We start from the raw sequence: 12580 nt of genomic DNA on the forward strand, positions 1-12580 counted from the left end.
ACAGACGTGGATGAAGCTGCATTGTCAACTGAAGTCTTTATTCGAAGCTCGCGCTCTTTATTTCGTCGCCAGTACCTACCTATTCCATTATCCTCTATGGGCTTCGTGCAAAAAATGTATTTCTTTTGTTAACAAGGCGACTGACGGTGCGCTAACACACTGTTCTCCTTTTTCACGAATCACCCATCTTTCGAGAAACCCTCGGGTTAGCTTATCACCATACATTTTCAGCACTTGCACTTCATGCACTTTATGGGTACACGTGTCTCGTTGGCTTCTTTCGCCCTTTTTGCTCAGTTTTCATTCTTTACAATGCAAGGAAAGATTGCTGTTTCGGGTGTCAGGCAGTTATGACGCACGCTCTTTTGTCCGATAATTTAGACACCTTCCTGTTTGGCCTATATGTTGTTTTCCACAGGACGAGAGGATAGTCTATACACCACTCCATGAACGCATTTCCTGTATCTTGTCTGGCGTGCGGTCTCGCATTGGGGTTTTTTATTTTGCCTGTTCAATACAGCACCGCTACTTACTGCTAAATTGCGCTGGTAGCGGTATGAAGACTCGCCGCCAGCTACGAATTTTAAGTATAAAATGACCAGTTCTGCATATATGGGAATTAACTCACTAAACATACCACGTCATACCCTAGGCGGACTTCAAGTGCCCCGGGCCTCCAGTTAAAGACTGAAGTCCTACTTTCGCACGTCTATACTCGGTTTAGCTACCTTAAACCACAGCCAGTTATTTTTTTTTTTGAATAGTCACTCTTAGTTCGGCGTCTGCTTCCTTCCCCTAAAAGAGGAGAGAGGTAAACCCCGCTAAGCACCGCCTGCCACTTGGCAAGGTTGGCAGGTGATGGCTTCACGCAGACGCCGAAGACAATGCCGGACCGTATGGCGCTCTAGTACTCTTTAAAAAGAAAAAATCAAGCAAAAAAAAATGTCAGTAGCTTAGCTCAGCTAGGCCAGGATATACGTAGCGAAAGCAGTTTCGTTTACTGACATTTCGGTAGCGACACGCCGTCGTCGTTCAGCAGCTTGGCGGCGTCTCTTCGCGAGGCATTCCTCTCGTTCCTTTGGCGTCTCGGCCGCCCGCTTAGCCTTCCTCGCCTCGTTTTCACGCTGCCGGCCGGCCTTGTACCATGCGACGACTTCTGGATCGGAAGGGTCAATTTCGCGCAGCCTCTACTGCTCCCGTGACGAGCAGGGCCGCTCTCCTTCCATGGTGCGCGTCTAAGCGCATCGCTTCCGGCTTATATCCCAGCTGCGCGGCGCGACTCTACGCATGCGCAGTGCTGCGCAGCGGGTGCGACGCCACGGCATGCGCAGTAGTAGCCTTTGGCAGGCACTGCGAAATGCGCTTCTCTCAGCCTAGTGTAGCTTTCGCTACAGAGGACGCGCGTTGCAGCGAACGCATCTCCTGAAGCAACGATGACGGCTGCTTCAGAAACATAGTACTCGTATATTCTCCTGAGTGCCGAGATACCGTGTTGTTACCAAGTGAAACAGGAACAGCATACTTCCTACATGCCTTGAAAAGTTTGTCAAAAGGTGTTCAAGAAGTAAAAAAAGAGCAGCTGAGCTTCTGCTATCATGTTTTTTCAAGAGTTTGTTCGGGCTCGATCGAAAGGGAACGAGTAGGCTGACACTCGCTCTTGTTGCAGCATACACCCTTAGTCCCAACGGTCCAGCTTGGCAATCACGTGTATCGAATCGTATTACGAAGCCGCTACAATAGCGCAATGCTCCCATACGCAGAGAATTCCGCTGGCACGGGCTCCGCCAATACATTCTTTCACACATTGTCAGTCTATACCTCGGCAACATATCCTCGGCAGTTAACTGAGTGATGCATAATCAGCCAAGTCGGAGAGAGCGGAGCGTGCCGCATCATGCGAACTGCTGGTCTCTGCACCCTCCCTTCGCCACTGCAGACCAGGCTACATCTACATAGGTCGCACGAGGCCGGGTTCTCCCCTGCCTACCTCCACGCCATGAACCGGGCTCCGTCGCTGTGCGTCAGCTCTGAAAGCCTCGACCGGCGCCTCTCAGCGCTCGCGGCCACCTTGGGCTACATACACGCAGTGTCCGACCGGTAGCGACACTCGCGGATGCTACCTACCAGCTTTGATCAGCGAGGTCAAGAACGCTCTTCCAGACAGTTGGGTACCTGACAATATTAGAAAGACTGCACGTTAAAGTTCTTGGCGAAGTTTAAGGGGTCACTCCGCGTCTAGCCGGCCGGGAAGGCGAGCTTCCGTGCCGGCTACACGCAGGCGTTTACTCGTACGCGACACGTTTCCCCAACCCGTGGCGCGGAGTCGCAGCCACGGCAGGTTCGGACGAAATAGGCAACGGCAGAGCACGCTAGGAAATAGTTTATTGTCCTAACGCGAGGTAACGCACACTGCGGAAGAATGTTCTATCCGATAAAATAAGGTTCAGCAGCTCATCAAGTCGTCGTCGACCGGCGTTGGGTCGTCCGGGGACGCGGCAGGAAGGGGTCGGTCGGAGCAGCTCGCGGGAGGACCGCGGCAAGAGCGAGCGTTCCAGCCGCGAGCTCCTCCTTTTAACCCCTCGGGCATTGCTCGCTCGGGGCAACCGGTTGCGTCCAAGGCAAGGCATTCACCCCTTCCCTACAGGGCCAGTGCGCTGTCGTGACGTCACGTCGTTGTAGGGAACGTTAAGAGTTGCCGGAGTGCCTTCTCTCCGCATTCCCGGCGGCGCGCGCGCTCGTCTCGTGACTCCCCGCGTTCGCTGTGGCGTGGGGACGATGAAGGATACTCGTGTATTCCACAAGCTATACGGGGGATACATGTTGAGAGAGAGAAAGGAATTTTAATGAGGGAAAGGTGGAGAGGTCGGCCGGTGGTAACATGGCCCTGGCCTGCTACTCCACATGTTAATTTGCGATTCACTTATGATATTGACTTGCTAAGTCACTCAGGAGATGAACTGCAAAACATGATCGATGAGTTAGACAGGCAGATCAGAATGGTGGGTCTAAAATTAACATGCAGGAAGCCAAAATAATGTTCAGCAGCCTCGCAAGTGAACAGCTGTTTACAATTGGTTGCGAGCTGCTGGAAGTAGTAGGGAAATACGTCTACTTAGGGCAGGTAGTGACCGCTGATGCGGATCATGAAAGGAGAATAACTAGAAGAATAAGAATGAGGTGGAGCGCATATGGCAGGTTCTCTCCATTCATTACCAGTTTACTAGTTAAGTTTATTGGTGGTTTTCAGTAATTCGTGACTTCAATTTTCTGTTACTCCCTTTTTTCTTTCATTTTTTTATCCCCTTACCCTCTTCCCTCCGTGTAGGGTAGCAAACCGATTATTCTTCCGGTTAACCTCCCTGCCTTTCCTCTTCCACCCCTTCCTCCTCCTCCTTCAGTAATTCGCGTTTGTTCTCTTAAGTTGTACGTTGACGACTACGATGGTGGTGATTTTGCGCACTGGTCCCGCTGCGTCTACGTATATAATGCGCCTGCCCTCTCGCGGTAGTTCTGTATCGCTTTGGCTCTGACCTCGTGTCTGTCTTCGTTGGAGTTTCGATTCCAAATCCACTTTATTTCCAACCTACAAGTTGGGGGTCCCCCAGGCAAAAAGCTGTCTCAGACAGCTTGACTGGGCCCTGGGGGCCTACAGGCAGCATCATGCAGTGGACCTCACAGCACTATAAAAATGAATATGAACATGGAAATGCAGTGCTTACATTTCCTAAAGAATTACACACACAACAGATATCAAGATGAATATGAACATGAAACTTACAAACAGCATATACAGTGTTTACACTTCCTGAAGAGGTATACAATAATATTTCAATATAATATATTTGATTTCAATACGTTTAAAAAGAAACAAACCAATGCATGCTAGCACATTATGATGCAAACAAAAGTTAAGGCAGCGTCACGCAGTGGACCTCACAGCACTATAAAATTGAATATGAACATGGAAATGCAGTGCTTACATTTCCTAAAGAATTACACACACAACAGATATCAAGATGAATATGAACATGAAACTCACAAACAGCTTACAAACATCAGTTTTCCGCCGGACGAGTAGTGGTGTCAGTTCATTGGTCAGTGTCATTTATTTGGATTGCAGTAATATTCATTGACTCATCAGAAAATTTGTTAATTCGTATCTAAATGAGCTAAGTGACAGCTTCGTGTCATGTTTGCTGTGATGAGTAGGACTGTAAAGTGTGTTTTACACAGCTTCAGCATGTCCACTTTCTTTTCTGTGTAGTAGAGCTTTTGATCGCGAGGTCACGTAAAACTTGCCTGCCCATTTCGATGCAGCAAAGTCTTGCGATGTGTGCAACGAGCTGTGCCTCAACAAGCTGTTTGGCTGCGTTGTCGATTCCCACCTGGAGCAGACTCTCCGTGTAGGTTGAGATAGGGAGACAGAGGGCTCTCTTGTATGCGTTTCTGATCGTGCTGTGGAGTTTTGAATGCCTGCCTTCCCGAGCAGGTGTGGGGCAATGGGAACTATGCGGCTGATGACAAAAGGTTGGAATCTACCGCAGCGTGTCTGTCACCAGCACACCTTGTTTCTTGCGCATTACTCGGCTGATCATTTTATCTCTTTATAGGTCACGCTTCTAAGTTTGTTGTTAGTGACCGAATTGCTGTTCTTGTCGTTGCCTGGGAGACCCACGCTCTTGACTTTGTCCACTTGTACTTGTTGGTGATTGATTAAGATGTCGCCTGCTTCCTGGTCCGCTCTTATGCGGAAAATGAAGAGTTCTGACTTTTCGGGGGACCAGAGCAGATTACTTTCTTTAGCGATACTCGGTACCGCCGCTCCGCTCTCTTCAAGTTGCTCTACGATCTGGCCCAGGTTGCCTTGCGTTTACCAGAGGTGATGCCTTCCGCTCGCAGGGTTTGTCGGATTCCCTCTATCTGGTCGAGCTTTACGGTAGTTGCATCATAGCCAGGTTAAAGAGAAGGGGACAGGACCGCCACTTGCTATGTGCCCCTGCTGCCCATGGTTATAGGATTGCATCTTGTGCCCTCAGTGTTGGTGTAAACCTTCCTTTTTTTCAGAAAATTTACGCGACTGTGCGTGCCTCTCAATGTGTGGTTTGGACGTTTTCTAGGATTTTTTAGTGCTTAGTGGGATCGAATGCCCTTTTATTGCGAAAGCAATACTACTTGCACTTTCACGCCTTTGCCGTGCCGCGGCCGGTGACCACCATCGTGCCGCGGCGGTGACCATCATTGTCATTTTCACCGGAGCAGCGCGCACTAAGACACGGACACGAAGGGAGACACGACACACACGAGCGCTGACTTTCAACTGGTGTTTATTGTTTGGAACGAGGCATATATACACAGTTCCAACAACACATGGAAAACAACCATCCATTCATAGATTCATAGTCAATTCATGCGTGTGTCAATTCATGCGTGTGAGTGTGTGTGTCGTGTCTCCCTTCGTGTCCGTGTCTTAGTGCGCGCTGTTCCGGTGAAAATGAGTTACCAACTTGCCCAAGCATCTGTTTTAACGACCACCATTGACCTTCATTTCACCTTGATTGCATTACATTGTATTAGATTGGATTAGATTACATTGGATTGGATTGGATTGGACTGGACTGGACTGGATTGGATTGGATTAGATTAAATTAGATCATATTACATTACGTTAGATTACATTGCATTCGATTGGATTGGAGTGGATTGGATCGGATTGCAGTGGATTGGATTGGAGTGGATTGCATTAGATTAAATTAGATCACATTAGATTACATTACATTACATTACATTACATTGGATTAGATTGGAGTTGATTGGATTGGATTGCATTGTTTTGCACTGGATTGGAGTGGATTGGATCGGAGTGGATTGCATTGGATTGGATTGGATTGCATTGGATTGGATTGCGTTGAATTGGATTGGAGTGGATTGCATTACATTAAATTAGATCACATTAGATTACATTACATTGCATTATATTGGATTGGATTGTAGTGGATTGAATTGGAGTGTATTTCATTGCAGTGGATTTGATTGGAGTGGATTACATTGGATTGAATTGGATTGCATTGGATTGGATTGCTTTGTAGTGGATTGCATTGGATTGGATTGCATTTGATTTTATTGGAGTGGATTGCATTGCCGTGGATTACATTAGATTAAATTACATCACATTAGATTACATTACATTACATTGGATTGGATTGGAGTGAATTGGATTGGATTGGAGTGGATTGCATTGCATTGCATTGGATTGGATTGCATTAGATTGGATTCGCTCAAGCTCGTAACGACGGCGGGCTGAAGAAACAGATGAAGTTGCTTTCGCAATTTCCGGGCTTAACCAAGCTGAGCCTCTGCCAATTTTTTATGTCCAAGGCTAGGACTGACCTGCTTTTATCAGTGTAGGGACGGCCGTTAGCTTCTTTCTTGAGGTGAAGCACGTCCTGGGTGGGCAGGTGTGCTCGGAACCCTTAAATGGTGTGGGGCATCATGTCATGGCCTTGAATGCGGTTTGTGAGACGTTCATGTACTGTCTTCTCTATGAGCTTGCCTACGTGTCATTTTAAGGGAAAGGGGCGCAATTTGCTTATGTTTACTGACTTGCCCGGTTTGCTTTTGAACCCTACGTTGGTCGTTTTCCGCGTTTGAGAGAAAAGTTATGTCCTCCAGTGTTCATTGAAATTTTCTCTCTTCCTGTGAACAAGATGCAACATCTTAGATCGGCAGCTCTACTCAACGCAAAAGTCGCCCACCATTCCATGCCTGATTTGTTCTTGGTTTAACCTTGAGAAGCACAACATTGCAAGATACTGACTTTGACAGATTGACCTTGGCTGATTTGGACCGAAATCGATGTCGAACCTTAATTGGCCGTGCCCGGCACGATGACGACCTCTAAATTTGGCACGGACCGTAGCAAAATGCTTCCGCTCGACCTTTGGGTCTAACCGTGGTTAGAACCTTGTTTCAAGTGGTGTCCCTTTGGTCATTTCGTGGGAGTATTGTACATTCGTAAACAGATAAAATATATCTCTCGTATACTAATATTTGCTTTCCGTCTTATTCTGCGTTCTATACAAAATTCGTGCCGGTTTATAGCTAAGAACTCTCAAAGAGTCGAAATAAACCTGTAGCTCTCCACTTCTCTATTGTTTCATCCCTTCCTCACTATCCTGCCCTCACAGATGTCCGGCTCGCACCAGTGAGAATGTGACTCCGTCTTCTCTCCCCTTATACACATTTTTGTTATAACAGTTACTGTTACCTATATTTGATATTATTGCGGAATTATCTCAAATAACTTCACTAATTTTCGGCGTCATTTTAGTACTGCCAACAACCATTGTTGCTGTTTCATTTTTAAGCCATATCTTCTCCTTACAAAAATACATGTATAGAGGTTAAATTAAGCACGCGTTGTAAATTAATGTTGGCTTCCAGACTAAGCCTTAACAACAGCATAAGAAGTCACGAGAAACTACGAATCCTATGCTATAGGGAACAGTTTACTTTCCAGGATTTTATGCCGCATGAACTGCCAGTTCACAGTTTCAGCAAGAAGCAAACCCAGGTTTCTCTCTACATTCTTAGAATAAAGCTCATTGAGTTTGGTAGTAATCACTGTAATTAGATCATTAGTGAAAAAGTTGGCTGTTCATAGTGGCTACGCTAGTCAGTAACTTTAAGACCAAAACCGCGAATTTAATATATACAATGGCTCAAGTATGGACAGCTAAGATCTTACGACCCTGGTTCACAGCCTTGTAACCCACAGTGTGACTGCCACAGTATGGCAAGTGCTTCCACCGGTGGGTCTTGTGCGACCCAAATTTCTCTTCCCAAACAACCTCACGCGATCGATCATTAATCCGACAGCGAGAGACCTACAGAGACGAAAAGAATGAAGACGCGAACTGATATGAAATGGCTAACATGAAGGCAACCAGTTTAAAGCAGCTAATAATTGTCCCCACACGGGCAGGCGTGAATATCGGCATAAAACTTGTAGGGCCCGATCGCGGGCCGCTCACTAATACCCTGCACCTCTCCACTCGGATACCCTCGAACACCCCCTCTTCTAACGAGCGGAGAAGGGAAACCGGGCTACGTAGTGGAGTGTATTTAAGGGGGGCCCGGCAGCCGAGGTGGCCTCTTGATTCCTGCCCTGGAGGCCCCTGACCCTTTGCCACGACGACACCTGACCCTCCCCCTGCCGCGACACCATTTGAGACTAAACCACTTTATTACTAAGATCAGGCACGAACCTGTCTGTGCGTCCTCGCGCGGAGGAATCGCCCACAAACTACAAGCTGGCAGCCGGTTTGCGTATAATTTTTAACACCACAAATGAGTGCAAAGGTCGTAATAGCTAAGTTACCCGCCACTCAGGGAAGTTCTCAGCAAAATGTCCGCTAAAGAAAATGTCGACGTCCTACATGCTCCCGTGTTCAACGCAGTGCTCCACTTTCAGTGGACAAAGCTTTGATATTCATGATGCGCATCTAGGAAATGGTGTGCTTTCATGTCAGCTTACTGTGAGAGGTTGCAGTATTTATCTCGACCATGTGAAAAAAATATAAAGCCATGAAAAAGAAACGTACCGCGATATTCTGGAATAAATTTAATTTATGGAAACGTCTTGCTCTAAGGAAGACACACACGCAAACACAAAACTGGGCTAACAACACGAAAATGTTCGCCTTCATTAAAGTAGCAGAGCAGAGGGGGAGGGGGGAGGGGACACAGCAACTGTGCGGTGAGTACACGGTTATAGAGAGACGGAGAGAGTTCACTGTATCTGCATATATAGAAAGTACACCTGTAAATCACAGGAGATAAGTGCCAGTTTGTTTCTCAAACACACAAGTGCCGTTTTAGTACTCGTCCTGAAGATGGCCACGAGATGCCGCCGACGATCTACTCGTATCGGAGCTGGCCTTGCTTCTGCTTGTATCGTGAACCCGTGAATCCAAACTCCTCTTCATGTACTCCATGCTGCGCTCTTTAGTACCGGACACTCGCTTCACCTCCTCTTTAGCGCACTCCACAGTGGTAGCCATTGGTAGGCTCCGCTGGGCAATCATCGACGCGAAAAGGCAAAATGCGGCAATGGCGTACGCCAAGTCGAGACGGCCTACTCCCTGCAGTACGACGGCGATGAAAGCGGCTACAGCGCCCAGGCGACTGCAGGCGTAGCCCCAGCAGGCCATAGTTGCGCGAACGGCCGTTGGGGAGAGTTCGAGGACGTAGGCGGAGCATAGGACAATGCCCGAAATGAATATGGCCTTGGAAAATAATATCAATACAACACTCCACATTGTAAATTTCATTCCGACGGCAAAGCCTAATAGGCACTGTACGATTCCGAGTGTTCCAAACCATGTTGTCATGAGACTCAACATTGTTATCCTGGTGACCAGCAGGTACATGAGTAAGCAGGAAAGTAAGTTCATGGTGAACGAAACAGGCTTAATCCAAAGATCTTTCAGTGGCTTCGACGTATATACTGTGATGAACTGAGCGAACATGAAGGAAAAATAGGAGACGCACATTATCAACAAACGTTGTTGAACAGGACAACCATCGAGCATCTCCACATTTACGGCGGGCAGGCGTTTAGCGTTGACAGCGATGTCCGTCTTTAATTTGTGAACCATTGAGGCCGTGTGCGCGTACAAAAACTGGTTTTCCTCTGCAGCAGCCATCATAACGGCCTCCGCTGACTCAAGTCGCCCCTTCGAAACCAGCCAGCGCGGCGACTCTTGCACGACACAGAAGAACGGCAGTGAGAGCAAAGTCGGCAGAAGAAATATTGCCTGCTTTAGCATCCAGCTCAGCTTGATAGCCAGAAAGCTTGCGAACCAAAGGTCAGACGCAATCACGCCGTACATGCCGCAGAGAACAACGTGCAGTGGCCTGTTGTCGTGGGTGGTGACCTCGAAGAGGCTGACGATTGTCAGGGATGCCACCACACCGGCGCTGCCCGAGGTGAAGAACTTCAAAGTGGTGTGCATCACGTAGCTTCTGGACAGGCAGCCAGTAACTGAAGACACGATGAGCAAAGCCACGCCTGCCAGGAGAACGGGCATACGGCCTATTCTGTCTGCTATGCAGCCAGCGGGAACCGCGAAGAAGACAGCACCGGCGTTGTGGACAGCAGTGATCACCGCCATTAGAAACCGCCTTTGACAGACAAGGTTCCACTCACTCACGACGGTTGTCCTGGCTGGCTGGTCATCGTATACCCACTCCTGGCAGGGGATCATCTCTGTGTTGTTTGAATCTTCCGGATGCTTGTAGATCTGGCATCGGCTCACTCTCGTGTCGGCGCCCACAAAGACTGTTGAGTTCCCCCACGAAACTTCCGAGATGTTCGGTGCAGATGCCTGCTTGCACCAGTATTCAACGTCCTTCGAAATCAGCGGGATGGCGAAGCCGTGGATGTTCATCAAGAAAAGAGCAAGAGAGCCGAAGATTAGCAGTCGCCTCTGGAAGATGCCGTGTCCAAAGGCCTCGCAGCAGTCAAAGGACTCGCTGGTTATTAAGTCCTTAGAGAGCAGGCGTGAGGGTAACACGATGTCCATGCTGTGGGCTTATCGTCTTGAGAAGACGACGTCTGGCGAAGCGTCTGGAGATTTGTAGTGTCAGGTTCGTCAGGAACGACTGGCTGGTAGGATGAAAGAGCTTCTTCTTTGTCCCGAGGGAACGCTTCACGTGACTACCTCGTTTTCGACACGGTCTAGTTCTCGTTTCTCAGTTGTACCTTATGTGCGCATTATAGTAAAAAAAAAAAATAAACTATTCAAAGCACTTTCTGTGGAGACGCACGAGTAGAATGTGGCGCACGGAGCGGGCAGAAACACCTTCCGCACTGTGAATGACGTCTTGAGAAATTTATGGGGTTGGCTTGCAGAAGGTTCTACTTTTTGGAAGCTCATAATCACTACACAGCCACGGCCTAGCAGTTGACCTCTCGTAGGATATCGCCTATAACGAGAGCCAAGATTTTTTAAGAAACTGTAGCAAACCGAAAAAAAATGAAATTGTAACAAATGATACTCGATAACACTGAAAGATCCCCTTACGAAAGATTCCCTTTAGAATGGGATTTGAGATGGCGCCGTTCATAAAAACCGTTCATTTTGAATTTCCTTCCCACGCTTTCAAGGAACCAATGTTAAGTCGAAAATAAAGGAGGGAGTGAGAGGGTGAAGAGAGCAGAGAGGCCGTAGTGCAGGGCTTCGCAATAAGGATGAACACTGGGGGTACTTTAGCGTGCACTGACTTATCGCAAGAGCATTCTGACGTTTTTTTTGTGCTTCACCTTTATGAAAATGCCAAGAGACGCAGGGGTATCTCGCTTTTGCCGTGGCTTCTGCCGGAGGTTGCGGCGCATGCATTTTAGATGGATTGTAAAGGCGAGGAAGCACATCCACCACAGTGGTATGTGTCACACCACCAGAGGCCAAAAAGAACAACGAAGACGAACTAGTATTTCAGCACCATATTTATTTATTTATTTATTTTATTTTACCCTCAGAGCCTTGCAGGCATTGCAGAGGGGAATGGGCAGAAAATATAGAGCGAACAATGGAGAAAAAGGAAACGGGTACATAGAAGACTAATCCTTGTATACAATGTTAGCTAGAGAAAAATACATTAGTGCAGAACAAAACTGTCACAGTTTACACAACACCAGCCAAAGCTTTGCGAAAGTTATTTGTTATTGTTATATTATAGTTATTTTTATAAAAACGCAGATGAAGATGCGTTTCAGCGGCATTGCTGTAAAGACGAAGAAGAACAAGGGCTTAAATGGTATTGCTATCACCGCTTGTCTGTGCTCTCTCTCTCTCTCTCTCTCTCTCTCTATATATATATATATATATATATATATATATATATATTTGGGTGATCCTCAGTAAAGGAAATAAAGTCGACCTTGGTGGTGTATGTGCAAAAAGGGCGCAGCAAGACGGAAACCTCTCTTCTTGAATTGCTAGCCACAAAAAAATACTTGTTGGCTTACAGCTGGTATGGAGTTTTTATCCCTTAGAAACGGTTAACAAGCGAGAATGAGCAAAGGACTAAGAGAACACGCAAACAACTTTAAAATATTTGGCTACTATCAGCGCGGGCAATTTTCGTGGCTACGACAAGAAAAGTTTATGGTTTATGGGGGTTTAACGTCCCAAAGAGGCTCAGGCTATGAGGGACGCCGTAGTGGAGGGCACTGGGAATTTCGACTACCTGGGGTTCCTTAACGTGCACTTGCATTGTACAGTATACGGGCCTCTAGAATTTTGCCTTCATCGTAATTTGACCGCCGCGGCCCGAATCGAATCCGCGTATTTCGGGTCAGCAGCAGAGTGCCATAACCACTGAGCCACCGCTGCGGCTGTTGCGACGAAAAAAGAAAAAAGAATAGCTGATTCACGACTGCGAACCACCATACCGTGGCTGATCCGCCCTCGTGGGTTTTTGCCATTTTTACCGAGACAGAAGAAGAAGACTGCAAAACATCGGATCATCGGCGCGCGCTGTGTTAAAGCCTCGCGAAGAAAAAGAAGAGCTGTTTCTC

General features: G+C 47.4%; 1 protein-coding gene across 1 annotated transcript; it reads right to left on the minus strand.

The window, feature by feature from the left end:
* Positions 1 to 8873: 8873 nt before the first annotated feature.
* On the minus strand, positions 8874 to 10583 carry LOC149342274 (steroid transmembrane transporter SLC22A24-like). The gene is made up of 2 exons (XM_089546771.1): positions 9603 to 10583; positions 8874 to 9284 (listed from the first exon to the last, which is right to left on the minus strand). Exons 1-2 carry the CDS (start codon positions 10581 to 10583, stop codon positions 8874 to 8876), a joined length of 1392 nt encoding a protein of 463 aa, XP_089402897.1.
* Between the last annotated feature and the right edge of the window lie 1997 nt (positions 10584 to 12580).

Source organism: Amblyomma mixtum, chromosome 5, assembly GCF_055824585.1.
Source record: "Amblyomma mixtum isolate Tamu chromosome 5, ASM5582458v1, whole genome shotgun sequence".
NCBI classification, from domain to species: Eukaryota; Metazoa; Arthropoda; class Arachnida; order Ixodida; family Ixodidae; genus Amblyomma; species Amblyomma mixtum.

Excerpts from the sequence above, each read along its gene's own strand:
- LOC149342274 (XM_089546771.1), bottom strand. The coding sequence starts at position 10,583 with ATGGACATCGTGTTACCCTCACGCCTGCTCTCTAAGGACTTAATAACC. Across the intron at positions 9,285-9,602 it reads ACGCTAAACGCCTGCCCGCC|GCCATATTCATTTCGGGCAT; the intron begins GTAAATGTGGAG and ends TTATTTTCCAAG.